At 45.2% G+C, this 27,401-nt stretch overlaps 1 protein-coding gene across 3 annotated transcripts in view; it reads right to left on the reverse strand.

Moving 5' to 3' along the window:
- LOC119972369 (KAT8 regulatory NSL complex subunit 1-like) overlaps positions 1 to 27,401 on the reverse strand; it is a 341,283-nt gene that overhangs the window by 25,399 nt on the left and 288,483 nt on the right. For all 3 annotated transcript variants that reach the window (XM_038808945.1, XM_038808944.1, XM_038808943.1), the window contains one exon: positions 26,995 to 27,155. In XM_038808945.1, the coding sequence (XP_038664873.1) occupies positions 26,995 to 27,155 (161 nt within the window). The remainder of the gene's footprint in view (positions 1 to 26,994; positions 27,156 to 27,401) is intronic.

Genomic DNA, 27,401 nt, shown 5'->3' on the forward strand with positions numbered 1-27,401 from the left:
CCCTTAATTGGAAAAATGAATTGGGCACTCTAAATTTATTTATTTTTAAAAAATTGTTGACCACATCTTCAGCTGCCTAGGCCTGAAGCAATGGCATCGCAAAACCTCTCCACCTCACGTTTCTTCTTGAAATCCTAACTCTTACACCAAGCTTTTGGTCATAATATCTTGCGTGGCTTGGTGTCATATTTTGGTTTATACGGTTCCAGTGATGCACCTTGGGACACTTTATTACATTAAAGTTTCTACAAGTTGTTGGTGTTCACATGTGGTCACTTCAGCACAGTATTGAATCTGAAAATGTCCTTTAGATCAGACATTAACCCAAATTGTTTCTTCAGATAGATATAGAGAATGCCTTACATTAGAACAGGGAGTTTTCCTGATGTTTCGGTTGACACTGATCTCTCTAAACAAAATCTGAAGTGTTCCTTGTGGAACTATGCAATGCATAAATTAGCAATTATCTCCAAGATAGTGCATTTCAAAAAATATCTGTTGGTTGGGAAGTATTTTAGAATGTCCCAAGATGATAACACGCTACATAGTTCCTTAGTTGCTAAATCCAATATTCAGAATCAAGAGTTCACACTTGGGGGAGGATCCCCAGAGTTAACAATATATACATATCGTTGTATATTGCAAGATCCAAACATTTTGTTGTACTGCTTTCTCTGTTGCAGAGGTGAAAATAAAGCTAGTAATGGCATGTGTTAGTCTTGCTCAGTGCAATGCATAACACAAAGATGAGGACGACGCTGGGATCAAATATTCTAATGGAAATTCAGGACTGAAGAACAATATGATGGATTTTTGGAACTCGTATAATTGAGGAAGAGTTAAAAGATTGCTGCATGTGCATATCGTATTCAGGTACACAGTGAGGGCAGCACGGTAGCATAGTGGTTAGCACAATTGCTTCACAGCTCCAAGGTCCCAGGTTCGATTCCCGGCTTGGGTCAGTGTCTGCGGAGTCTGCACATTCTCCCAGTGTGCGCGTGGGTTTCCTCCGGGTGCTCCGGTTTCCTCCCACAGTCCAAAGATGTGCAGGTTAGGTGGATTGGCAGTGATAAATTGTCCTTGGTGTCCAAAATTGCCCTTAGTGTTGGGTAGGGTGCTCTTTCCAAGAGCCGGTGCAGACCCGATGGGCCGAATGGCCTCCTTCTGCACTGTAAATTCTATGATAACTATGAGTCAGCACGGTCATCATCGCCATCCAAGTGCCATGAGGTGTCGGCAATCAGTCTTCCACGCTTAACGATTTCAGCATAAGTGGGTGACAGGTTGTTAGAAATTCTGGTTAAACCAGTCTTTAACGGAGTGTGGCGACTAGGGACTTTCACAATAATTTCATTGCAGTGTTAATGGAAGCCTACTTGTGACAATAATAAAGATTATTATTATTAGTCCTTTGCTGTTCTATTAATCCTTCCAGTAATGATGCTAAATGGCTAACGAGTCCGAAGAATTCAACTGGTCTTCTTTTGACATAATTTAAGAGCCTGATTGCTTTTCTGACCTGATTTAATACTTTATCATGAGTACTTGTTGATTTGATTTATTGTCACATGTACTAGTATACAGTGAAAAGTATTGTTTCTTGCATGCTGTACAAACAATGCATACCGTACATAGGGAAGGAAGGAGAGACTGCAGACTATAATGTTACAGTTATAGCAAGGTGTAGAGAAAAGATCAACTTAATATGAGGTAGGTCCATTCAAACGTCTGATGGCAGTAGGGAAGAAGCTGTTCTTGAGTCGGTTTGTACGTGACCTCAAACTTTGGTATCTTTTTCCTGACGGAAGAAGGTGGAAGCGAGTGTGTTCGGGGTGCGTGGGGTCCTTAATTATGCTAGCTGCCTTTCTGAGGCAATTATAGATAGAGTCAACGGATAGGAGGCTGGTTTGCGTGATGGACTGGGCTACATTCACAACCTTTTGTAGCTTCCTGCGGTTTTAGGAGAGCAGGCTCCATACCAAGCTGTGATACAACCAGAAAGACTGCTTTCTATGGTGCATCTGTAGAAGTTGATGAGGGTCCTAGCTGACATGCCAAATTTCCGTAGTCTTCTGAGAAAGTAGTTGTTGGTGGGCTTTCTTAACTACAGTGTTGGCATGGGGGGGGACCAGAACAGGCTGTTGGTGATCTGTACACCTAAAACTTGAAGCACTCGACCCTTTCTACTTTGTTCCCATTGATGTAGACAGGGGCATGTTCTCCACTACGCTTCCTGAAGTCGATAACAATCTCCTTTGTTTTGTTGACATTGAGTGAGAGATTATTGTCGTCGCACCAGTTTACCAGATTCTCTATCTCATTCCTGTACTCTGTCTCGTCATTGTTTGAAATCCGACCCACGACGGTGGTGTCATCAGCAAATTTGAAAATCGAGTTGGTGGGGAATTTGGCCACACAGTCATAGGTGTATAAGGAGTATAGTATGGGGGCTGAGGACAAAGCCTTGTGGGGCACCGGTATTGAGGATAATCGTGGAGAAGGTGTTGTTGCCCATCTTTTACTGATTGTGGCCTCTGGGTTAGAAAGTTCAGGATCCAGTCTCAGAGGGAGGAGCCGAAGCCAAGGCCACGGAGTTTGGAGACGAGTTTCGCAGCAATGATGGTGTTGAAAGCTGAGCTGTAGTCGATAAATAGGAGTCTGAAATAGGTGTCTTTGTTATCTAGGTGTTCCAGGGTAGAGTGTAGGGCCATGGAGATGGCGTTTGCTGTGGACCTGTTGCAGTGGTAGACGAACTCTAGTGGATCAAGGCAATTCGGGAGGCTGGAGTTGATTCGTGCCATGACTAACTTTTCGAAGCACTTCATGATGATGGATGTCAGAGTCACTGGACGATAGTCATTAAGGCACGCTGCTTTGACTTTATTTGGTTACAGGGATGATGGTCGTCTTTTTGATGCAGATAGGGACCTCAGATTGTTGTAAAGCCACCCAGCTTACTCTTATGATCCTTCTTAAGCACTACATTTCCTACTGTTGATTTACTTTTCTTAATCTTTCCTAATGCTCAAAGCTGCACATCCAGACATCAGACTCCTATTTATTGACTACAGCTCCGCCTTCAACACCATAATCCCAGCCAAGCTCATATCAAAGCTCCAAAACCTAGGACTTGGCTCTCCACTCTGCAACTGGATCCTTGACTTTCTGACCAACAGACCACAGTCAGTAAGAATGAACACCAACACCTCCTCCACAATAGTCCTCAATACCGGTGCCCCGCAAGGCTGCATACTTAGCCCCCTACTCTGCTCCCTGTACACACACGACTGCATGGCAAAACTTGGTTCCAACTCCATCTACAAGTTTGCTGACGATACGACCATAGTGGGCCGGATCTCGAATAACGACGAGTCCGAATACAGGAGGGAGATAGAGAACCTAGTGGAGTGGTGTAACGACAACAATCTCTCCCTCAATGCCAGCAAAACTAAAGAGCTGGTCATCGACTTCAGGAAGCAAAGTACTGTACACACCCCTGTCAGCATCAACGGAGCCGAGGTGGAGATGGTGAGCAGTTTCAAATTCCTAGGGGTGCACATCACCAAAAATCTATCCTGGTCCACTCACGTCGACGCTATCACCAAGAAAGCACAACAGCGCCTATACTTCCTCAGGAAACTAAGGAAATTCAGCATGTCCACATTAACCCTTACCAACTTTTACAGATGCACTATAGAAAGCATCCTATCGGGCTGCATCACAGCCTGGTATGGTAACTGCTCGGCCCAGGACCGCAAGGAACTTCAGAGAGTCGTGAATACCGCCCAGTCCATCACATGAACCTGCTTCCCATCCATTGATTCCATCTACACCTCCCGCTGCCAGGGGAAAGCGGGCAGCATAATCAAGGATCCCTCCCATCCGGCTTACTCACTTTTCCAACTTCTTCCGTCGGGCAGGAGATTCAGAAGTCTGAGAACACGCACAAACAGACTCAAAAACAGCTTCTTCCTCACTGTCACCAGACTCCTAAATGACCCTCTTATTGACTGACCTCATTAACACTACACCCTATATGCTTCAACCGATGCCAATGCTTATGTAGTTACATTGTATATCTTGTGTTGCCCTATTATGTATTCTCATGTATTTTCTTGAATTGTTTAATTCCCTTTTCTTCCATGTACTGAATGATCTGTTGAGCTGCTTGCAGAAAAATACTTTTCACTGTACCTCGGTACACGTGACAATAAACAAATCCAATAATTCAAAACTGACCAGCTATAATATTTCAGTACACAGATTCCCATTTCAAGGCTCCAGCTGATGTTGCTTAACGTTGTAAAAACATTTTTCACTTTCACATTTTAGTTCAGCTTTTGACAGAATTTCTTCTCTCAAAGAATTGAAAATATTTGGAATTCTTTACCCTAGTAAGCTGCGGAGGTCGAGCCCTTGAACGTGGTAACCTGCTCTGGAAAGTTAGGTCATATGGAATCCAGAGAGAGCTGGAAATTGTATATGCAATTGGCTTGACAGTTGGAGCAAAGGGTAATGATGGAAGGATGCTCGTCGGACTGGAGGCCTGTGACTAGTGGTGTGCCTCAGGGGTCAGTGCTGGGCCCATAACTGTTTGTTATCAATATCACGATTTGGATGAGAATGTACAAGGCATGATCAGTAAGTTTGCAGATGACATAAAAATAGGTAGCCATGATGTGGAGCTGCCGGCGTTGGACTGGGGTGAGCACAGTAAGAAGTCTTACAACACCAGGTTAAAGTCCAACATGTTTGTTTCAAACACTAGCTTTCGGAGCACTGCTCCTTCCTGAGGAAGGAGCAGTGCTCCGAAAGCTAGTGTTTGAAACAAACATGTTGGACTTTAACCTGGTGTTGTAAGACTTCTTACTATGAAAATAGGTGGTATTGTAGACAGTGAGGAAGGTTATCAAAAATTGCAGCAGGATCTTGATCAGCTGGGGAAATGGGCTGAGACATGCCAAATGGAGGTCAAGAGAGATAAATGTGAGGTGTTGCATTTTGGAAAGCCAAATTAAGGTAAGACTTTCACGGTGAATGGTCGGACCTTAGGGAGTATCGTGGAACTGAGGGGCCTTGGAGTTCAAGTGCACGGTTCTTTGAAGGTGGAGTCACAAATAGATAGAGCAGTGAAGACGACTTTTGGCATGCTGGCCTTCATCAGTCAAGTCAATGAGTATAGAAGTTGGGAAGTTATGTTGCAATTGTACAGGACACTAGTGAGGCCGCAACTGGAGCACTGTGTTCAGTTTGGCAGCCTAGGGTGACTGTGTGTGGAGTTTGCAGTTTCTCCCTGTGTCTGCGTAGGTTTCCTCCAGGTTCTCCGGTTTTGTCCCATAACCCAAAAATGTGCAGGTTAGGTGGACTGGCCATGATTGCCCCTTAGGTGGGTTGCAAGAATAGGGTGGCAGAGGATTGGACCTGGGGTGGTTTTTCCAAAGGTTGGTGCAGACTTGATGGGCCAAATGGCCTCCTTCTGCACTGTAGGGAGCCTATCATTCTATGAGTTATAGGGAAAGATTGGACAGGCTAGGACTTTTTTTTTTTTTGGAGCGTAGGGGACTGATGGTTGATCCTATAGAGGTGTAAAAGATCATGAGAGGTATGGATAGGGTGAATGCACTCAGTCTTTTTCCCAGGGTTGGAGAATCGAGAATTAGAGGGCATAGGTTTAAGTTAAGAGGGGAAAGAATTAATGGGAACCTGAGGAGCAACATTTTTACACAGACGGTGGTACGTATGTGAATTGAGCTGCTGGGGGAAGTGGTTGAGGCAGGGACATTGACAACATTTAAAAGGCATTTGGACAGAGAAAATGGATCGGAAAGGTTTAGAGGGATATGAGCCAAATGCAGGCAAATGGGGTTAGCTTAGATGGGCTTTATGGTTGGCATGGACCAGTTTGGGCTAAAGGGCCTATCTGTGTGCCGTAGATACTATGATTTTCAAGGCTGAGATGACTAGGTTTTTAATCAGTCGGAGATTTAATGGTTATGGAGATAAGGCACGAAAGTGGACTTGAGTGGGTGTTAAATCATCCATGATCTTATCAAATGATGGAACAGGTTCGAAGAGCTGAATGGCCTATCCGTGTTCCTATTTTGTATGCTCTTATGCACATGTTGACGTTCGTGTGCTTCCTATACAGTTGAATTGGTCAACGTATTGGAAGTTACTTATATTCAGTGTTGTTGAATACTGGGTACCAGGGATATCTGAATGACCCCGAGATGGGGTTGATCCTGCCTTTTAGGGAGCCTCAGACCCAGTTGGCCTGGCTGGTAGTACATGAAAGGGCCTCATGTTCAGGGTTATGAATGATAGCAGCTTCTACAGCAGCATAGACTACAATCCCAGAGGGCAACGGTTGGCTGGTACCAGGCAGAAAATGGGAGAGGTGGTGGTGCGCTGGTATTGTCATTGGCCTAGTGGTCCAGAGACCTGGAGTAATGTTCTCAGGAGCCAGGTTCAAATCCCACCATGGCAGATATTGAAATTTCAATTCATTTGGACAGCATGGCGGCACAGTGGTTAGCACTGCTGCCTCACAGCGCAGGGGACCTGGGTTCAATTCCGGCCTTGGGTGACTGTAAGGAGTTTGCAATTTCATACCGTGTCTATATGGGTTTCCTCTGGATGCTCCGGTTTCCTCCCACAGTCCAAAGGATGTGTAGGTTAGGTGAGTTACAGGGACAGAGTGGGGGAGTGGGCCTGTGTGGGGTGCTCTTTCAAGTGGGTTAGTGCAGACTTTATGGGCAAATGGCCTCCTTCTGCACTGTAGGAATTCTATGGTTTTATGGGAAGGGGGCTTGTGTTTTCTTATGGAGGAGGCTTTAAATTATATAGGGGGAGGGTTCACGCGAGGAAAGACTTGGGATGCTGAAGCAAAAGGAGAAGGGAATATTGCAGGGTAATGATAACCAGAGTATTATAGGAAGGGACAGAATATGCAAACTTAAGAGGGCACCATTAAACAAGGGCAGAGTAGGCAAAAATGCTAAAAACACAGAACTAAAGCCTTTTATCTGAATGCACACAGTATTCATTATAAGATGGATGAATTGATCATTTAAATAGAAATAAGTATGCATGATGATAGCTATTACGGGGGAGTAAATGACCAAGGCGGGGACCTAAATATTAACAGGAATTTTACATTTTGGAAGGGCAGGCAGAAAGGAAGAGGAGGTGGGGTAGCTCTGAAAGGATGAGATAATTATAATAGTAAGAAATCGCCTTAGTTCAGAAGATCAAGATGTAAAAGTTTGGGAAGAGGTAGGAAATGGCAAAGAAAGTCACTGGTAGAGGTAGTTTGTGGGCCTCCAAACAGGAGCTATACAGTAGGACAGAGTACACATAAATAAATAATGGGGCCTTGTAAAAAAAGGTATTGCAACAATCGTGAGTGACTTCAATCTTCACGTCGATTGGGCAAACCAAATTTGCAAAGGTAACCTGCAGGATGAGTTCATCTAGTGTATTCAGGGCAGTTTCTTCCAGCATTATGTTCTGAAATCTGCCAGAGAACAGGCTATTTTGTTACATGTTACAAGACAGGAGGGCATTAATTTTAACAGCCCTAATTTCTCTTCTCACTAGTTATTCATTACATTTAGAGTGTTCCAATCCTCGATGAACAACTCGCACAGCAAGTTCGAGATAAGGCAAAAAAAAAGGTTTGATTTATTTAACGCGCATACAAAAGTGGAAAGAGGTTTCACAATATCCTTTTTTGCATCATACAATAAAAGAGGGATAAAGGAAAGAAAGGGGCAACGGCCAGACCACAATAAAAATACACGAGTTATGGTTTTGCAGCAATTCAGAATGCAGAATCTAAAGTTTAATGGAGTGTTTCCTCAGAGGGTGGGTTGGTTGACTGTCGCAGGATAATCAGTCTTTCCAGAAGGGAGAGCTTTCACACGGGGGGAAGGCACGTAGAGTTGAATTAGCCTTGAAGGCACCAGTTACAATGTTCCAGTTGTTCACTGTAGATGAGAGCCAGCTGATTGTATCTGGACAGAGCACCTTCTGTTGCTACCTGTTTGATGGTAAGATGGTAGACAGACAAAAGCTGCTGCCTGGAGTACTGTTCTCATCAGAGGTTAAACAACAACAAAGATATGATCCTAAGAGTTTAATTAAAGGGATTCAGACAATGCAAATCTCGGTCATGTGACAGTGTGATTTCAGTTGACTAACGAGGCCCTTGTTTGAAATCCATTGTGTTTTGGCACAGGTAACGGTTGGGCCATCAACATTGGATATTTGGAGTTACAAACAGCTGTCTTTGCCCTTGGAGACACGTTTCATTGACACCTTTTTTTGTTAAAAAAGGTAAAATTCTGCTGATTTATCTGAAGGTTAGAGATTCCTCTGGTACGAGTCTTGGCTCGTCAATTTTGACTTGACAATTTTGAAAAATAAAAATTATAAATTTACAAAGTAGCCTGGTTGTTGTAGATACATATTTATGTTTTCCTTCCATCTAAACAGGGACAATAATGAGACTTGATAGATTAAAAACCTCTGAGTAAAGAATTCACCAGACAAGAGTGATCACAAAATTATGAAAATAAAATGAAAATCGCTTATTGTCACGAGTAGGCTTCAATGAAGTTACTGTGAAAAGCCCCTAGTCGCCACATTCCGGCACCTGTCCGGGGAGGCTGATCCGGGAATCGAACCGTGCTGCTGGCCTGCCTTGGTCTGCTTTAAAAGCCAGCGATTTAGCCCAGTGAGCTAAATCAGCCCCTCATTTGAATTTCACATTTAATTTAAGAGTGATAAAATAAGAAATCGGAATGAGAGAAAACTAGCAAACAATCTAAAAACAAACAGTAAAATCTTCCAAAAGCACAGAAAAAGAAAAGGAGTAGCTAAAGAGGATATTGTTTACTTAGAGGGTGTGTCTCAGCAATTAATAATGGGAAACAAAGAAACAGTTGAGGCTTTGAACAAGTAGTTAGTATCCATTTCACAGTGGAAAACACAAAAGGTTTAGCACAGTGGGTTAAATAGCTGGCTTGCAAAGCAGATCAACACCAGCAGCGCGGGTTCAATTCCCGTACCAGCCTCCCCGAACAGGCGCCGGAATGTGTCGACTAGGGGCTTTCCACAGTAACTTCATTTGAAGCCTACTTGTGACAATAAGTGATTTTCATTTCATTTCATGTATCTCAAGAATAGTAGAATATCAACAGGCAAAAGGGAGGGAGAAAGTTAAAATAATACCATCGCTAGAGAAAAAGTAAGAAAAAATCTAATGGAACATACAGGTCCCTTGACCCTGATGGCCTGCATTTTATAGAGTGTCAAAGGAAGGGTCTACAAAATTGCCAAGATACTGGAAATTTTCCAAAGATTGGAAAACTGCAAATGAACCTCTGTTCATTAAAGCAGAAAACTATAGGTCAGTTAGCCTAACAAGTCACTGGGAAAATGCGAAAATCTATTATTAAAGAGATTGTAGCGAGACATTTAGGGAAGCAGAATGCTATCAGGCAACACCAACATGGTTTTGTGAAAGGGAAATTGTGTTTGATGAATCTATGGGAAGCTTTTTTGAGGGTGTAATGAACAGAGCGGATAAAGAGGAACTAAAAGCCATAGTATATTTGGATTTCCAAAAGGCATTCAATAAGGTACCACATAAAAGATTACCAAACAAGATAAGAGCTCATGGTATTGGAGGTGACATATGAACAGATAGGGGACCGAAATAAAGCTGAATGAATGAATAATTTTCAGTATGACAAACTTTAACTAGTGGAGTGCCACATGGATCAATACTGGGGATTCAATTATTTACAAACTATGTTAATGACTTAGATGAAGGGACTGATTGTATTTTTGACAAATTTTGTGACAATAGTTAGGAAAACAAGTTGAGAGAATACAAAGTCTACAAAGGGATATAGAAGTGAGAGGGCAAAAAATTTGGCAGACGGAGTATAATGTGGGAAAATGTGAGTTTATCCACTTTGGCCTGAAGAATAGAAAGGTAGATGATTAAATGGAAACACTGCAGAGTGCTGCAGTAGCGGGATCTGCGTGCCATGGTACATTTATCACAAAAATGCAGTGTGCAGGTACAGCAAATAATCAGGAAGGCAAACCTTTATAGCAAGGGGATTGGAATATAAAAGCTACAGCTTTACAGAGCATTGGTGAGATTGTGGATAGTTTTGGTCACCTTACTTAAGGAGGGACATAATTGCATTGGAAACAGTTCAGAGAAGGTGCACTAGACTGATTCCTGAGATGAGGGGTTTGTCTTTTAAAAAATTTGTTCATGAGATGTGGGCATCGCTGGCATTTATTGGCCATCCCTGAGGGCATTTAAGAGTCAACTACATTGCTGTGGGTCTGGAGTCACATGTAATCCAGACCGGGTAAGGACGACAGATTTATTTTGCGATGGGTTCTTATGGCAATGGACAATGGTTTCATGGTCACGTTTAGACTTTTAAATCCAGAATTTATTCAATTCAAATTTCACCATCTGCCCTCCTGGGATTCAAACCTAGGTCCCTAGAGCAAGACTCTGGGTCTCTGGATTACTAGTCCAGGGATAATATCACTATGCCACTGCCTCCCCATTCTTATAATGAAAGGCTCAGCAGGTTAAGCATATTCATTGGCGTTTAGAAGGATGAGGTGGTGTTATTGAAACGTACAAGATTCTAAGGGGGTTTGAGAGGTTAGATGCTATGGGGATGTTTCCTCATGGCGGAATCTAGAATGAAAGGGCACAGTTTCAAAATATTAGGTGTCTCATTTAAGGCGGAAGTGAGAGAAATTTCTTTGTCAGAGGGTCTTCAGTGGGTTATTGAATATATTCAAGACGGAGTTAGACAGATTTTTCATTGACATGGGAATCTAGGATTTTGGGGAACATGCAGGAATGTGGCATTAAGGCCACAATCAGGTCAGCTATGGTCTTACTGAATGGTGGAGCAGGCTTGAGGGACTCAATGGCCTACTCCAACTCCTATTTCATATGTTCAAATAAACGTGTGGAAAGCAATGGGAAACCACATCATACTTTCCATTTCCCAGAGTCAAATATAGTGACACATTATCAAGCCAACAGCGCAAAGTGGTTTAGTACCACCCGCATCAACACCTTGCTCGGCACAGATGTCCATAAACATCAGGTAAACTCACCTTGTCATTGTGCTATTGCATAACACTCAAAAGGCTCGACAAGTATAATGAAAAATTGACACTTTAAGAATTGCTGCATGGAACACTGGAACATTTTATCAAGCAGGATATGGAGATGGTCAATATTTTTGGTTTGTGTTAAGTGAGGTGGATGACGCCTGGGAAGTACTAACACAATGATAGGAGTTACTAATTACTCAGTGGAGAAAAAACACCAAAAATGAGTTGCAGTGTCTCTGGATTAAAAACATTTCAAGGCCTTTTTAGAATATTGGGCTATTTTGCAAGAGAATTCTCCTTGTCAGAATAGCAGGAATATCTTTTGGTTTGAGCATTACACAAGTATATGCCCCAACGGAAGCGCATCAAATGAATTTTAAATGAACAACTAAAACAAGCATGACAACAGTGCTGCTTTCATGGGTTACCGCGGTGTATAGGGTGGATACATGGGTTTGAGTAGGGTGATCATGGCTCGGCACAACATCGAGGGCCGAAGGGCCTGTTCTGTGCTGTACTGTTCTATAAGTACTGATCTGATTGACGATTGGGACAGACTCAAAGCTGAGTAGCCCTCTCCTGTTCCTGTTCCAATATCACCATGGTCATTGGAGATACCAATGCAAAGGTAAAGTTCTCATTTACACAATATTGTTGGCCTACATTGTCTCGGAGGATGTAGCAGAGGTTAACATAGAACAGTACAGCACAGAACAGGCCCTCCGGCCCTCGATGTTGTGCCGAGCCTTGTCCGAAACCAAGATCAAGCTATCCCACTCCGTCATTCTGGTGTGCTCCATGTGCCTATCCAATAACCGCTTGAAAGTTCCTAAAGTGTCCGACTCCACTATCACAGCAGGCAGTCCATTCCACACCCTAACCACTCTCTGAGTAAAGAACCTACCTCGGACATCCCTCCTATATCTCCCATCCTGAACCTAAAAGTTATGCCCCCTTTTAACAGCTTCATCCACCCAAGGAAATAGTCTCTGAACGTCCACTCTATCTATCCCCCTCATCATCTTATAAACCTCTATTAAGTCGCCTCTCATCCTCCTCCGCTCCAGTGAGAAAAGCCCTAGCTCCCTCAACCTTTCCGCATAAAACCTATCCTCCAAACCAGGCAGCAACCTGGTAAATCTCCTTTGCACCCTTTCCAATGCATCCACATCCTTCCTATAGTGAGGTGACCAGAACTGCACACAGTACTCCAAATGTGGTCTCACCAGGGTCACATACAGTTGCAGCATAACCCCATGGCTCTTAAACTCAAGCCCCCGTTAATAAACGCTGACACACCATAGGCCTTCTTCACGGCTATATCCAGTTGAATGGCAACCTTCAGAGATCTGTGGACATGAACCCCAAGATATCTCTGTTCCTCCACATTCCTCAGAACCCTGCCGTTGACCCTGCAATCCGCATTCAAATTTTTCCTACCAAAATCAGTCACCTCGCACTTATCAGGGTTAAACTCCATCTGCCATTTTTCGGCCCAGCTCTGCATCCTATCAATGTCTCTTTGCAGCCTACAACAGCCCTCCACCTCATCCACTACTCCACCAATCTTGGGTGTCATCAGCAAATTTACTGACCCACCCTTCAGCCCCCTCCTCCAAGTCATTGATAAAAATCACAAATAGCAGAGGACCCAGCACTGATCCCTGTGGTACACCGCTGGTATCTGGTCTCCAGTCTGAAAATTTTCTATCCACCACCACCCTCTGTCTTCTATGTGATAGCCAGTTACTTATCCAATTGGCCAAATTTCCCTCTATCCCACACCTTACTTACTTCATGAGCTGACCATGGGGAACCTTATCAAACACCTTACTAAAATCCATGTATACGACATCAACTGCTCTGACTTCATCTACACACTTAGTTATCTCCTCAAAGAATTCAATCAAATTTGTGAGGCAAGAATTACCCTTCACAAATCCATGTTGACTATCCCGGATTAAGCTGCATCTTTCCAAATGGTTATAAATCCTATCCTTCAGGACCTTTTCCATTAACTTACCAACCACCGAAGACTAACCGGCCTATAATTACCACGGTCATTCCTATTCCCTTTCTTGAACAGAGGAACAACATTCGCCTCTCTCCAGTCCTCTGGCACTATCCCAGTGGACAGTGAGGACCCAAAGATCAAAGCCAAAGGCTCTGCAATCCCATCCTTTGCCTCCCAAAGAATCCTAGGATATATCCCATCTGGCCCAGGGGACTTGTTGACCCTAAGGTTTTTCAAAATTGCTAATACATCCTTCCTCAGAACATCTACCTCCTCCAGCCTACCCGCCTGTATCACACTCTCATCCTCAAAAACATGGCACCTCTCCTTGGTGAACACTGAAGAAAAGTATTCACTCAACGCCTCTCCGATCTCTTCTGACTCCTTGCACAAGTTCCCACGACTGTCCTTGACCGGACCTAACCTCACCCTGGTCATTCTTTTATTTCTCACAACAGAGTAAAAAGCCTTGGGGTTTTCCTTGATCCGACCCACCATGGACTTCTCATTCCTTGCTACCCTGTAACCCTCAAGCAACCCAACTGAACCTTGTTTTCTCATCCTTACATACGTTTCCTTTTTCCTCTTGACAAGACATTCAACCTCTTTTGTGAACCATGGTTCCCTCACACAATTTCCTCCCTGCTTGACAGGGACATACCTATCAAGGACACACAGTATTTGTTCCTTGAACAAGCCCCACTTTTCATTTGTGCCTTTCCCTGACAGTTTCTATTCCCATCTTATGCTCCCTAATTCTTGCCGAATCGCATCATAATTACCCCTCCCTCAATTATAAACCTTGCCCCTGCCGTATGGCCCTCTCCCTCTCCATTGCAATAGTGAAAGACACCGAATTGTGGTCACTATCTCCAAAGTGCTCTCCCACAAACAAATCTAACACTTGGCCCGGTTCATTCCCCAGTACCCAATCCAACGCGGCCCCACCTCTTGTCGGCGTATCCACATATTGTGTCCGGAAACCCTCTTGCACACACTGTACAAAAACTGCTCCATCCGAACTGTTCGACCGATAGAGGTTCCAATCAATATTTGGAAAGTTTTTTTTTTAATAAATTTTTTTATAAATTTAGATTACCCAATTATTTTTTCCAATTAAGGGGCAATTTAGCGTGGCCAATCCACCTACTCTGCACATTTTGTTTTTGGGTTGTGGGGGCGAAACCCACGCAGACACGGGGAGAATGTGCAAACTCTACACGGACAGTGACCCAGAGCCGGGATTGAACCTGGGACCTCAGCGCCGTGAGGCGGTTGTGCTAACCACTAGGCCACCGTGCTGCCCTATTATTTGGAAAGTTAAAGTCACCCATAACAACTACCCTGAGACCTCCACACCCATCCATAATCTGTTTCGCAATTTCTTCCTCCACATCTCTTTTTTTTTAAAATTTAGATTAGCCAATTATTTTTTTCCAATTAAGGGGCAATTTAGCGTGGCCAATCCACCTACTTTGCACATTTTTGGGTTGTGGGGGCGAAACCCACGCAGACACGGGGAGAACATGCAAACTCCACACGGACAGTGACCCAGAGCCGGGATCGAACCTGGGACCTCAGCGCCGTGAGGCGGTTGTGCTAACCACTAGGCCACCGTGCTGCCCTTTCCTCCACATCTCTATTACTATTTGGGGGCCTATGAAAACTCCTAACAACGTGACTGTTCCTTTCCTATTTCTAACTTCAGCCCATATTACCTCAGTAGGCAGACCCCCCTCGAACTGCCTTTCTGCAGCCGTTAAAACTATCCTTAATTAACAATGTTACTTCTCCACCTCTTTTACCACCTTCCCTACTCTTACGGAAACATCTGTACCGGAACATCCAACAACCATTCCTGTCCCTGTTATAACCATGTCTCCGTAATGCCTACAACATCGTAGTCCCAGTACCATACCTCGCTCCAAGTTCAGCTAACTTATTCCGGATGCTCCTTGCATTGAAGTAGAAACACTTCAACCCACCTCCCTGTCTGCCGGTACACTCCTGCGACCTTGATACCCTCCTCAGTACATCACTACTCTCAACACTGGCTTCTGGACTACAGCTCGTTTTCCCATCCCCCTAACAAATTATTTTAAACCCCCCCCCCCCCCCCCCCCCCCCCCCCCCCCCAAGAGCCGTAGCAAATTTCCCTCCCACGATATTGGTGCCCCTCTGGTTCAGGTGCAAACCGTCCTGTCTGTACAGGTCCCACCTTCCCCAGAATGTGCTCCAATTATCCATGTAACTGAAACCCTCCCTCCTACACCATCCCTGCAGCCATATGTTGATCTGCACTCTCTCCCTGTTCCTCAACTCACTAGCACATGGCACTGGCAACAAACCAGAGATGACAACATGATTTGTCCTGGCTCTCAGCTTCCACCCTAGCTCCCTAAATTCCTGTTTTAAATCCCCGTTCCTTCTCTTACCTAGGTCGTTAGTACCGATGTGTACCACGACTTGTGACTGTTCCCCCTCCCCTTTAAGGATTCTGGAAACATAGTCCGAGACGTCATGGACCCTGGCACCCGGGAAGCAACATACCATCCGTGAGTTTCTTTGATTGCCACAGAACCGTCTATCTATCCCTCTAACTATCGAGTCCCCAATTTCTATTACTCTCCTTCCTTCCCTTCTGAGCCACAGGGACGGATTCAGTGCTGGAGATCCGCTCACCATGGCTTCCCCCGGTAGGTCTTCCCCTTCAACAGTATCCAAAGCAGTATACTTGTTATTGAGGGGAACAACCACAGAGGATTCCTGCACTGACTGCTTCCTCCCAGCTCTGACCATCTCTGCCTCCCGAATGATCTGAAGTTCATCCAGCTCCAGTTCCCTAACGCGGTTTCTGAGAAGCTGGGGATGGGTGCACTTCCCACAGGTGAAATCAGCAGGGACACTGATGGCGTCCCTCACCTCAAACATTCTGCAGGAGGAATACTGCACTGCCTTCCTGCCATCCCCTCTAGATAGCTTGCGGATAAAACAAGAAAAAGAATGAACTTACCTGATATTCACTCAACCCTCAGGTTAGAGGAGGTGGAAGGATGGGGGAAGACTACAAGTGTAGTGCCTCGGGTTTAGGTACCGCCCAACTTAAATACAGGTAAAAAATAAGACACTTAACCAGTAACCACTGCGCTCCGCACTTTAACAGCAATCAGCTGTTATGGGCCTGCGCAAACAATTTAAATCTTTACTACTTACTCAGCAGTCACTCTGTCCTCACTCCGACCGGATTCAGCTGGAAACCCCCAACATTAAGTTTTTTTTTAATTTACTCTCCTCAGCAAGCACTCGCTCAGCAACCACTGCGCCCCACACAAGAACAGCAATCAGCTGTTATGGGCCCGCGCAAACAATTGGTGTTGTCAGAATAATCTACGCTTCACCTCACGCAAAGCTGGACATGGAAAAGTCAGACGACCAAATAAGAAATCCAGATCAACTTTATTACAATAAGTAGGTGTTTCAGAAGTTCCATTGGAAAACCAAAATCATTTGTAATCACAGTTACTGTTGACTGGCATAATTAATGTTAATCTGAACATTCTTAAAGTAAAAGAAATTCAAGGGGACTGAAGTGATTAAAAGACCTCGTCATTAAAGAAGCATTCCGAGTAGAGGTAAAGAAATGCTTTGCAGGAAGAAACAATGAACGAAGAAGAGTTTAATATCTTCAAGGAGGTCTTAATGGAAAGTGCAACAGTTAAGGCTCTGACGAAAGTAAAGAATTTCAAGCAAAAATGGATGACAGAATCAAGGGGTTGATGGAACAATGGAAAAAAGTGGAAGTCAGAATCAGAATATAACCGACTGAACCAAGAAATAAAAAGTACAGAGAAGAAAAATGACATTCCTCAACGAACAGCTCCCATCCTAAGGTTTTCACCAACATTTAAAAAAAATATTTTTATTCTCCTTTTTCACATTTTCATCCAAATTTACACCCACCAACAAACAATCAAACGTAACAAATACAATGTCAATCCCCTGGCCAACAATCCCTTCCTCCCATCAACCCCCAAACAACCCTCAACACTTTAATACAAAACCAAAAAGGAATCAGCGATCCACCATCCACCCAGTCACCAACAACATAATCAGTCCAAACCCCCCCCCCCCCCACCAACCACCCCACCCCCCCCCCCCCCCAACCACCCCCTAATGTTCAATGTCATCCAATTCTTGAAAGTGCAAAATAAACAAAGCCCATGAATTGTAGAACCCTTTCATCCTTCCCCTCAACTCAAACTTCACCTTCTCGAGTGTTAAAAACTCCAACAGATCCCCCCGCCATGCCAGGGCTCAGGGTGGAGATACTGACCTCCACCCCAACAGGATCCGCCTTCGGGCGATTGGTGAGGCAAAGGTTGAAATATCTGCCTCCGCACCCGCTTACAACCCGGCTGATCTGATACCCCAAATATGACCAACAGAGGGCCTGGTTCAAGCCTCACATGTACCATCATCGAAATTACCCTGAACACCTCCCTCCTTTATTCCTCCAGCTGAGGACAGGGCCAAAGCATATAAACATGGTTTGCACCCACCCCCACCTCCCCCACAACATTCACAAACATCCTCTACCCGCTCAAAGAGTCAGCTCATCCTCTCCTTTGTGAGATGCGCCCGATGCACCACCTTCAGATGCACAGCCCCAACCTCGCGCACAAAGTTGAGGCATTCACCCTCCGGAGCACCTCACACCACAACCCATCCTCCATGCCCTCTCCCAACTCTTCTTCCCACTTTGTCTTAATCCCCCTCCAGTGATGCTTCTCCAAGAATCGCCCCATAAATCGCAGACACCACCCCCTTCCCCGTTTCCCTGTCGTCAGCACCTCCTCCAACAGTGTGGAGGCCGGCACCACCAGGAAGCTCTGTTTCTCCTTCTTAGCGAAATCTCAGACCTGTATATACCTAAACATTTTGCCCTGCCCTAACCTATATTTCATCCCCAGCTCCTTCAATCCTGCGAACCGGCACCCTGGAAACAAATCCTTTAATGCCTTGACTCCCTTTTCCTCCCATCTCCGAAAACTCCCCTCCCACTTCCCTGGCTCAAATCTGTGATTCCCCTGAATCGACTTGCCCTTGACCCCACCCCCAGCCTAAAGTGCTGGCGCAACTGCCTCTAGATTTTCAACAACGCTACTACTACCGGAGTCCCTGAGTATTTCTCTGGGGCCATCAGGAGCAGTGCTGTGCCAACGCCCTCAGCCCCCACCCTCCCCACACAGACTCTCCTCCACTGTAACCCACTGGGAGTCCCCCTCTCTAACCCAGCTCCTCACCTTCTTTGCATTCGCCGCCCAGTAGTAATATAGTAAATTCGGAAGAACCAACCCCGGACTGCCATCCTCTCTGCAACAGCACCTTCCTGATCCTAGCCACCTTCCTCCCCCACCCCCCATAATAAACGAGGCAATCATCTTTTCAACCTCCTTGAAAAATGCCGTTGGCAGGAAGATCGGCAGGCACTGAAAAATAAACATGAATCACGGTAGCACGTTCATTTTAAGTGCCTGTACCCGACCTGCCAGCGACAGAGGGAGACAATCCCGCCTTGTCAGATCCGCTTTCACCATCCCCACCAAACTAGTAATGTTAGATCTATGGAGTCCCCCCCCACCCCCCTGGCCGAGACACCACAAAATAGTCACTTTCATCGAAATTTAGTTTATATCCCGAAAAAGACCCAAACACTCGAAGCAGCTCCAATATGCTCCCCATCGACACACTAGATTCCGATATATACAACAGCAAGTCGTCTACATACAAAGACACCCTCTGCTCTACAACCCCTCCACACTATCCCTTTCCACATCTCTGAACTCCTCAACGTGACGGCCAATGGTTCAATCGTAAGCGCAAACAAGAGGGGACGGGACATAGGATACCCCTGCCTGGTTTCACAGTGCAAAGCAAAATACCCCGAATTTGTGCGGACACTCGCCATTGGATCCCTGTACAGCAGTCTTACCAAATCTACATATCGTGGCCCAATCCCAAACCGCTCCAGCACCGCCATCAAATACCCTCACTCTGTTCGGTCAAACGCCTTCTCAGCATCTAATGCCACAACCACCTCTATCTCCATCCCTTCCTCTGGCACCATAATCCACATTCAATACCCTCCTAATGTTCGAAAAGAACTACCTCCCCTTCACAAACCACATCTGATCTTTCCCTATCACCTTCGGGAGGCACTCTTCCAAACTACCCGCCAATACCTTCACCAACACCTTTGCTTCCACATTCAAAAGTGATGTGGGCCTATATGACCCACATTTTGTCGGATCGTCATCCTCTTTGAGCAACAGGGAGATCGATGCCTGCCCCGAAGTCTGTGGCGACACCCCCTTCCCTATCACCTTCTCAAATTTCCCCGCCATCAGCAGCGCCAACTCATCTTTAAATTTCTCATAATACTCCACCGGAAATCCATCTGGCCCTGCTACCTTCCCTGACTGTATCCTCGCAATCGCATCTTTTATCTCCTGCTCCGCTGTCGTCCCCTCCAATGTGGGCCTGTCCCCCTCCCCCAACCTCGGGTATTCCAAACCATTCAGGAATTCCTGCATCTGCTGATCCTCCCCAGGTGGCTCCGACCTATACAATCTCTCGTAAAACTCCTCAAACACCCTATTAATCTGATCCGGAGCCACCACCAACTTCACTGCCCTATCCTGCACCTGAACAATTTCCCTCGGCACTGCCTCCCTCCGATGTTGAGGATATTCACCAATTTAAGGAAATTTCGGGAATGGGAGCAGTTTGCAGCTCCAGTGGATGTTTAAAAGTGAAGGGTGGTTTGATTCTAATGGAAAAGTACAAAATCAGGGGCAAATACATAAAAGGATTGTGCAATAATAACAGAGAATCTCGAGCATCAAACAAAATGAAGAGGCAGGCCCAGAAATTTTGCAAGTGGTACTTGTACTGAAGATGATGAATGGGAATACATAAGGACAGGATGAAATACCAATAATATTGAAGCAACAGGAGAGTTGGAAACTGAAAAAAACTATGATCACCTGCAAGATCTACAACACTAGCATTATCCCCGATGATCAAAGTCTGCATTTATTACTTTGCCAAAGAAACCAGATGCAATAGAATGTGAGAGACATCAAATAATTAGCTAAAAGGAGTCATGTAGTAAAGGTTCATCCTCAGTTAAAGAGAAAATCGAATCAGTGATCTGACGCAGATTGTCGCTTTGTAAGATAAAGCAACATAAAATATGGAATCTATCTTTTAAAAACTTATGCAGAAAGCAATTGAAATGTACCAACGACCTCTTCTATGTTTTACAGTGCTTTATTTATTATACAAAAGCATTTTACAAAGTCCAACACAATCATCTCATGAAAATGCTGAAAAACATCACCGTTGACAGGAAAGATATTTGATTCACCAGGAATATTTACTGAAATCAGGAAACAATAATCGGATAAGAGAACAAATTCAGTGATTGGAAAGTGATCAAAAGAGGGGTTACACAAAGCTGCATAGGTAATAAACAGCATCTGCTATGCAGACAGCACTGACCATACTTAAAGCAGCCTCACACACACATTTTATTTAAATAAATTTAGAGTGTCCAATTTTTTCCAATTAAGGGGCAATTTAGCATGGCCAATCCACCTATCCTGCACATCTTTTTGGGTTGTGGGGGTGAAACTCACGCAAACACGGGGAGAACGTGCAAACTCCACACGGACAGTGACCCAGGGCCGGGATTCAAACCCGGGTCCTCAGTGCCGTAGGCAGCAATGCTAACCACTGTGCCACCGTGCTGCCCTCACACACACGTTTAATATATACGTAATTCACGTAAAATATAGACAAGAAAATTGTGGATAACAATAGTAAAAGAATCACTTAAATGATTAATAGTTGTGATGAGGACACAAGTAGGCTAAAAAAAGATATAGATAGGTTAAGTGAGTCATTAAGATCTGAATAATGTGGGAAAATGTAAATTTGTCCATTTTGAAAGGAAGAATAAAAGAAACATTAAATGATGAAGGATTTCAGAGCTTCGAGATGCAGAGGGATCTGGATGACTTAGTGCATGCGTTGCAAATGACAAGAATGCAGGAACATCAAGTAATTAGGAAAGCCAATAGGCTTTCATTCATTGTGACGAGAATTGAATACAAAAGTAGGGAGGTTATGCTTCAGTTATACATAGGTGAGAGACCACACCTGGAGTAGTGTGTGCAGTATTGGTCCCTTTATTTTTTTTTTCCTTTTTTCTCTTTTTTTTTTAAATTTAGATTAGCCAATTATTTTTTTCCAATTAAGGGGCAATTTAGCGTGGCCAATCCACCTACTTTGCACATTTTTGGGTTGTGGGGGCGAAACCCACGCAGACACGGGGAGAACGTGCAAACTCCACACGGACAGTGACCCAGAGCCGGGATCGAACCTGGGACCTCAGCGCCGTGAGGCGGTTGTGCTAACCACTAGGCCACCGTGCTGCCCTTTGGTCCCTTTATTGAAGAAAGGATGCAGACTTCCGGTGACAGTGATGTGCTGAACAGACACATATCAGGTGGTTCTTCTCCAGAACATAACTAAATAAGTACTTTGAGTCAAAATTAGCCCAAACATTCGGTAGCATCTCACCCACAATTAAGAAAGAGAAAGAATAGAACATTCATGCCGGCAAATGGGAGCTCGAGAGGATGCAGAGACGGCAGGAGCAGAGGAAAGGCTACGAACAGCAGGTGGACGAGTTGGTGGACCCACGAGGCGAGGGGTCCCGGGACACTGGAGAGAGGGAGCCCGATGACCCGAACAATGCTTGCCCCCCCCTGCAACCTGGAAATGGATGGGAAACGTTCCAGACGAAGGGGCTGACCGTGATGAGGGAATCAATTAAGGTGGAAATCCTGGTGGCGGTCAAGGTGGCAGTAACAGAGGCATTGGTGGTCATGCAGACGGCGATCGATGGAATAAGAAAGAAGTTGGAGACTCAGGGGAAGACGATCCTCGAGCTGGAGAAGGTGTTGACGGACCAGAGCAACAGAATTGTCACTCTGGAGGCTGAGACCAAAAGTTTGGTCGCAACCCTGGGGAGCTTGAAGGGGAATGTCGAGGACCAGGAGAATATGTCCATACGGCAGAATATCCGGATCGTGACCCAACCAGAGGAGATCGAGGGCAATAATTGTGAAGCTGCATCGTTATCAGGATCGTGAGAGTATCCTGAGTTGGCAAGGCAGACGAAGATAGCAGGTCTATCAGGACATTTGGGCAAACTTGGCAAAGTGCAGCACCAGGTTCAACCAGGCAAAATTGGCCCCGTATAAGAACGGACTGAGATTTGGAATGCTGACCCAGCCAGGCTCTGGGTCACGCTCTAAAATAAGAAACATTACTTCAACACCCTGGCAGAGGCAGACAGGTTTGTTCGGACGAACGGCCTTCACAAGGGGCAAGCAAGGCAACACTGAAGGTGAGGTGGAGGAGGAAAGAGGGAAAAAAGAACTATGATGGACACACACTAGGTTTGCGCGGGGCTGTACTGCCTTGCTTTGATCCGAAAGTTCAGATCTCAGGGAAGGTCGAGGGCAGCGAAATGCGGGAGAGGGTGAGGCAGAGACACAGGGAATGGATATTTAGTGGGCATGGGATTAGGGTAACATCAGCCGCAGGAGGGAGGCAACCACACGACTGGGGAAAGCTAGCGCTTGAAGTATGATAGCAAGGGGGTCCACGGCACACCTCCTGGCAGGGAGGGAGCGTCTGGCGAGGAGAGGGGAGACCACAGGGACAGGGATGGGTGGGGAGCACAGGGAGGAGGGATAGCAGAGGAGACAGGAGGAGGGATAGCAGGGGAGACGGGAGGAGGGATAGCAGGGGAGATGGGAGGGGGGAGGGGAGGGAACACAAGAAAAAGAAAGCGATGGGACTCAAATTGGCTTCAGCAGCTAAAGTGCAGGTTGAGGGAACAAGATGGCGCAGCAAACAGCCACTTTGGAGGATCTCTAAACAAAGGGAAATGCCAAGTGCAGGGGCGCACCCACATGGTGTACACACAGTTGGCGGCCATGTTAGGTGCCCCCTGGACAAAGGGGAACCCTGGAGCGCAGGGGCCTGGCACTTTGGTGAGTACGGCGACCGCGGCCATTCTGGACGGCCCCCTAACAAAGAGGAATCCTGCAGTGCAGGGGCACATCCACCAGGTAAGTATGGTTGATCCCGCGGGAAGGGGAGGATGGAACCTCCCCACCAGGATTATCACCGAGAACGTCAAGGGACTTAACAGCCCAGTGAAAAGATCCAGAGTCTTCGCCCATCTGAGATGTTTGAAAGCCAAAGTAGTCTTCGTCCAAGAGATGTACAGAGGGAGAAGGACCGACTGCGAGTAAGGGAGTGCTGGGTGGAACAGAAGTACCATTCATGTTATGGGATGAGGGCTGGGGGGGGGGGGGGGGGGGGGGGGGGGGGTGTGTGGCTATACTGATTAGTAAGAGGACGGTGTTTACAGCGACAAGGATGGTCACGGACCCAGGGGGACAGTACATCATGCTCAGCGGTGTCCTAGACGGGGCACCAATAGTCCTGGTAAACATGTACGTCCCCAATTGGGACGACACGGATTTCATAAAAGAGACCATGACGGAACTCCCTGACATCGACACACACCGCATGATCTTAGGAGGGGACTTTAACTGTGTACAGGAACCACTGATGGTTCAGCGAACCACGAAACAGGAAAAGAATAAGCACAGCCTGGGAACTTGGAACTTTCATAGATCAGATGGGGGCAGTGGACCCAGGGCAGTTCTTACAGAGAAGGAATTCTCGTTCTTTTCACTGGTGCTCAAGGTATACACATGTATCAACCTCTTTGTAGTGGGGAAATCGGTGCTTCCAAAAAGAGGAAGAGCAGAATACTCCGCAATAGTCATCTCTGACCACGCTCCGCATTACATGGATGCGAGGTTGGAGACGGACCGTGCCCAATGCCCCGCTTGGAGGTTGGACACAAACCTCTTGGCCGTCAAGGTCTTCTGCCAGAAATCATCACAGGCCATGGACGAGTACATCACGAACAACCAGAATGGGGAAGTCTCACCTTCCAGGTTCTGGGATGCACTGAAAGCAGTGATTAGAGGAGAGATTATAGCCTACAAGGCTCGTAGAAATAGGGAAGAGAGGGCAGCTAGGCAACAACTGATCGACTCCATCCTGGAGGGCGATAGAAAATACGCTGAGGCCCAAACCATAGAGCTTCTGGCGGAGAGGAAAAAGCTGCAAATGGCCTTTAATCTGCTATCTACCAGGAAGGCAGTGCACCAAGTCCGCCAGACACAGGGGATCTTCTATGGACATAGAGAGAAGGCGAGCCGCCTGTTGGCTCATCAGCGAGCAGCCACAAGGGAGATAGCCCAGGTAAAAGACAGCAGAGGCAGACTGAGAGCCGATCCGAAGAAGGTCAACCAAGCATTTGAGGCCTTCTACCGGGGACTGTACATCTCTGAGCCCCCCGACGAGGACATGGGAATGAAACAATTCTTTGATGGACTGGACATGCCAGTCTTGGGGGACGATAGGTGGAGGAAACTGGAAGCGCCGATAGACTGGGAGAGGTCATGGAGAGCATCGACTTCATGCTGGCGGGGAAGGCACCGGGACCAGATGGGTTCCCGGCAGACTTCTATGAAAATATTCACACCAGCTTTGGCCCCGCACAAATGGGAGATGTTCGCAGATTCGCTAGTGAGGGGCTCCCTGCCTACTACGATAATAGCTGATACCATATAGCTTATACCCAAAAAAGAGAAAGACCCGACGGAATGCAGATAATATAGACCCATTTTGTTGCTTAATGTAGATGTTATAAGAACCTAAGAACTAGGAGCAGGAGTAGGCCATCTGGCCCCTCAAGCTTGCTACGCCATTCAATGAGATCATGGCTGATCTTTTGTGGACTCAGCTCCACTTTCCTGCCCCGAACACCATAACCCATAATCCCTTTATTCTTCAAAAAATTATCTATCTTTATCTTAAAAACATTAAATGAAGGAGCCTCAACTGCTTCACTGGGCAAGGAATTCCATAGATTCACAACCCTTTGGGTGAAGAAGTTCCACCTAAGCTCAGTCCTAAATCTACTCCCCCGTATTTTGAGGCTATGCCCCCTAGTTCTGCTTTCACCCGCCAGTGGAAACAACCTGCCCGTATCTATCCTATCTATTCCCTTCATAATTTTATATATTTCTTTAAGATTCCCCCCTCGTCCTTCTAAATTCCAACGAGTACAGTCCCAGTCTATTCAACTTTTCCTCGTAATCCAACCCCTTCAGCTCTGGGATTAACGTAGTGAATCTCCTCTGCACACCCTCCAGCGCCAGTACATCCTTTCTCAGGTAAGGAGACCAAAACTTAAACTTCATCCCTCTAGCAATGAAGGATAAAACTCCATTTGCCTTCTTAATCACCTGTTGTACCTGTAAACCAACTTTTTGTGACTCATGCACAAGCACATCCAGGTCTCTCGGCACAGCAGCATGTTTTAATATTTTATCATTTCAATAATAATTGCTTTTGCTGCTATTCCTACCAAAATGGATAACCTCACATTTGTCAACATTGTATTCCATCTGCCAGACCCTAGCCCATTTCACTTAAACTATCCAAATCCCTCTGCAGACTTCTGGTATCCTCTGCACTTTTTGCTTTACCACTCATCTTAGTGTCGTCTGCAAACTTGGACACATTGCCCTTGGCTCCCAACTCCAAATCATCAAACTAAATTGTGGGCCCAACACTGATCCCGGAGGGATACCACTAGCTACCGATTGCCAACCAGAGAAACGTCAATTAATCCTCACTCTTTGCTTTCTATTAATTAACCAATCCTCTATCCATGTTACTACTTACACTTAATGCCATGCATCTGTATCTTATGCAGCAACCTTTTGTGTGGCACCTTGTCAAAGGCTTTCTGGAAATCCAAATATATGTTAAAGCGCTTGCGCAAGTCCTGAACCTGAGACCTTTCTGAAGAAATAAATTGTATGAATAACAAATATTTTTAAAATTCTACTTGTGACCCAATATCGCAATTGGTCCTCATTATCTTGTTGTTGAATACCATTGGTCTAAGTCATTGATATAGATTGTAAATAGCCGAGATCCCTGCATTGACCATTGCAGCACTCCACTAGTCACAGCCTGCCAACTTTAAAATGTCTACTCTTTGCTTCTTCTCCATTAATCAATCCCTATTTATGTTTAAAAAAAACACAACTCAATAAGCACTTATCTTACATGTTAATCTTTTGTGCAGCACCTTATCAAATGTCTTTTGAATATTGAAGTATACTACTTCAACTGGTTCCCCTTTATCTACTCTACCAGTTACATCCTCAAGAAACACTAATAAATTTGTCAATCAAGGTTCCTCCTTCATAAATCAATGTTGACTTGTTCTAATTATGCCATGATTTTCCAAGCACATTTTAAAGACTGCCTTAATAAATTCCAGCACTTTCCCAATGGGTGTTGTCAGACTAACTGGCCTGCAGTTTTCAGTTTTCTCTCTCCCTCATTTCTTGAATAGCAGTGTTACATTTGCTAACTTCTAGCCTGCTGAGATCATTGCACAATCTAGAGAATTTTGGAAAATCATAAGCAGTGCAATCACTACCTCTCCAGCTATATCTTTTAGAACTCCCGAGGATGTAGGCAGTCAAGTACTGGGATTTGTTAGATTTTACATCCTTAAGTTTCTCCAGTACTAGATGCATTTCAAATCATAAACTTATGCTTAAACTTACTGTTGTAGAAGTGGTGGATGATGCTGGTTGGCTGTGCACGACTGAAGGCAGCGTATCGGTGTACAAAGGCGACAGGTGCATCATTGAACTGGATTTTGGAGTCTGGGGATTCAGTGATGATGGGGATGAACTTGAAGTTGCTTTGTGTCGTTTACTGAGCGCTGTGTGGAAGTAACACAAAGTTAGAAAGTACTCAGTACATTATTTATTCCTATCTATGTGTTGGAAGATAACAGGTAATGCATTATTAAGGTCCCCACTCTTCCCTCCTTCCTTCCTCCTCCTCTTCATCCCAGCCTGTTACCCGTCCCCTGACGGATAAAGATTAGTCACTTTGGGCAAGGTACAGAAGGCTGGAATTCTGAAGAGAAGATGATGGATAAAGAATGAGAATATTAAAAATGCCC

This window comes from Scyliorhinus canicula, chromosome 10 (genome assembly GCF_902713615.1).
Source record: "Scyliorhinus canicula chromosome 10, sScyCan1.1, whole genome shotgun sequence".
Classification (NCBI taxonomy): domain Eukaryota; kingdom Metazoa; phylum Chordata; class Chondrichthyes; order Carcharhiniformes; family Scyliorhinidae; genus Scyliorhinus; species Scyliorhinus canicula.